The sequence below is a fragment of the Merops nubicus genome, unplaced genomic scaffold (assembly GCF_000691845.1).
Source record: "Merops nubicus isolate BGI_N331 unplaced genomic scaffold, ASM69184v1 scaffold2352, whole genome shotgun sequence".
Taxonomy (NCBI): Eukaryota; Metazoa; Chordata; class Aves; order Coraciiformes; family Meropidae; genus Merops; species Merops nubicus.
In genome coordinates this window covers 18,302-19,975 of record NW_008594046.1, presented here as the reverse complement: position 1 = coordinate 19,975, position 1,674 = coordinate 18,302, and the positions used below count along the sequence as shown (strand labels likewise).

General features: G+C 38.2%; 1 protein-coding gene across 1 annotated transcript in view; it reads right to left on the bottom strand.

Moving 5' to 3' along the window:
• Positions 1-340: 340 nt before the first annotated feature.
• LOC103768446 (chromosome unknown open reading frame, human C7orf60) overlaps positions 341-1,674 on the bottom strand; it is a gene marked incomplete at its 5' end in the record, with an annotated part of 12,903 nt that continues 11,569 nt past the window's right edge. The window contains one exon of the mRNA XM_008935589.1: positions 341-1,564. Coding sequence (XP_008933837.1) covers positions 935-1,564 — 630 coding nt within the window. The remainder of the gene's footprint in view (positions 1,565-1,674) is intronic.

Genomic DNA, 1,674 nt, shown 5'->3' with positions numbered 1-1,674 from the left:
AAAAGTTGTTTTTAAAAATGTATAAATAAGTTTACTTTAAAACATGACAAAACCCACCCTGTCTCACAAAAAACACAAGTGTGAAAAGAATACAGAACACCATCATGGGGGAAATACTGACATATGTTAGTGCTGGTGCACTCGTAAAATTGCAAAAGCGTGTTCCAGCTTAGAAGTGGAACACATTTCTCTAGACGTACCATACTGCTGGGGGGGAGGCAGGGGGGGAACAACCTCCTCAGAAATCTCACATCTGACTGCTGTTTATGGAATGAAATTACACAGGATGCGTAACCATGGACTAATATATTCCAGTGTTTTGGAGTTACCCCAGTTTGGTGTTGTCTCAAGAGGGCTGCAATAAAAAATAAGATCAAAAGTACAAGCACTGATAGTTTCTCTAGCCCAGGCTTAATCAGAGTGAAACAACTTTTGGAAAAAAAAGTTTCGCTCCATAATGAAGAAGGGACATGCGTAACCAATTAACCAAGTGTCTTAACCAATCTGCACATTTAATTAAAGTGCAAATTATTTCTTCCTACATATACTTCTCAGAAGCCCACCAACTCCAGTGCCTTAAGCTCAACCACATTGGGTTAAAATATTGAAACATCATTTAGCAAATTAAATAGAATTCACACTTCACAGCACTAAAGAAAAGAATGGTACCTTTCTGGAAAAAAAATTAGCAATACGAATCTAAGGAAAGTAACAACAATTTATGCTATGACATGAGCCATTTGCATAAAACTTGGATTTTTTTTCACTTTCATATAAGAATAAATTTTAAAATTCCAAAGTAGAAAAAAATAGCAAATTCTGTAAACCTTTGCATTTTCTTTATGCAAACTGCTTCCGTGTGTTTGAGCCCATGTTAGTAGAGCAAAATTAGTTAAGCAAAAGGTTTGACTGAAAGGGCATTTCAACAACTACATTAACTTAGAAGCAATATAGGATCTTCCAGCTCGTAGAAAGGAATTGAACTAGACTGGCTTTCTCCAGAGTCTGAGTCATAAGGAGCATCAGGTAGCTCCATAAAACCATAAGCTAGCTGTTCATCTTCTGTGTCTGATCGAACATAGCAGGAAGTGCTGGAATACTCCTCGTCCTCTATACTGTTGAAATCCTGTGGGATATACAACATTCCTGGGTAGTTCCTGCTAACCAAGTCACTTGTCGTTTGCAGGGAAGTTTTCCTAAATGCCATCAGGTGCATGTGAGAAAACTTGGAATACTTGAAGCGTTTAAAACCCAAGGACTCTATGGCAATTTTCCAGCTTTTCATCATCATGGCCCGGCGATTCTGATGAGATGAGTCAGGAGTTATCACCAGTAATAAGCCATTTAAGACGAGAAGTTCATGTGCCTTCTTGCAGCAGATCCATCGTTGATAGGGTGATGGAAAGTAAGAAAGGAGGAGCGAGAAAACAACAACATGGAACAGTTCTCCAGGTAGAGAGTCAATGGGATTTTTCAGTTGCTTAAGGAAGGCATCTATAGCATCTTGTGCCAGTTGGAGAGGTTGCTGAATTTGAAGGTTTAAGAAGTCACATTTGTATACGCTCTGGTGGAATAAGAAAACCAGAAAACCAAACAAACATTGAGATTAGTTTAAAGAGCAAATATAATCTGAATCCACAGAAAAATCAATGACAATCTCTCTGTCCCTTTGAG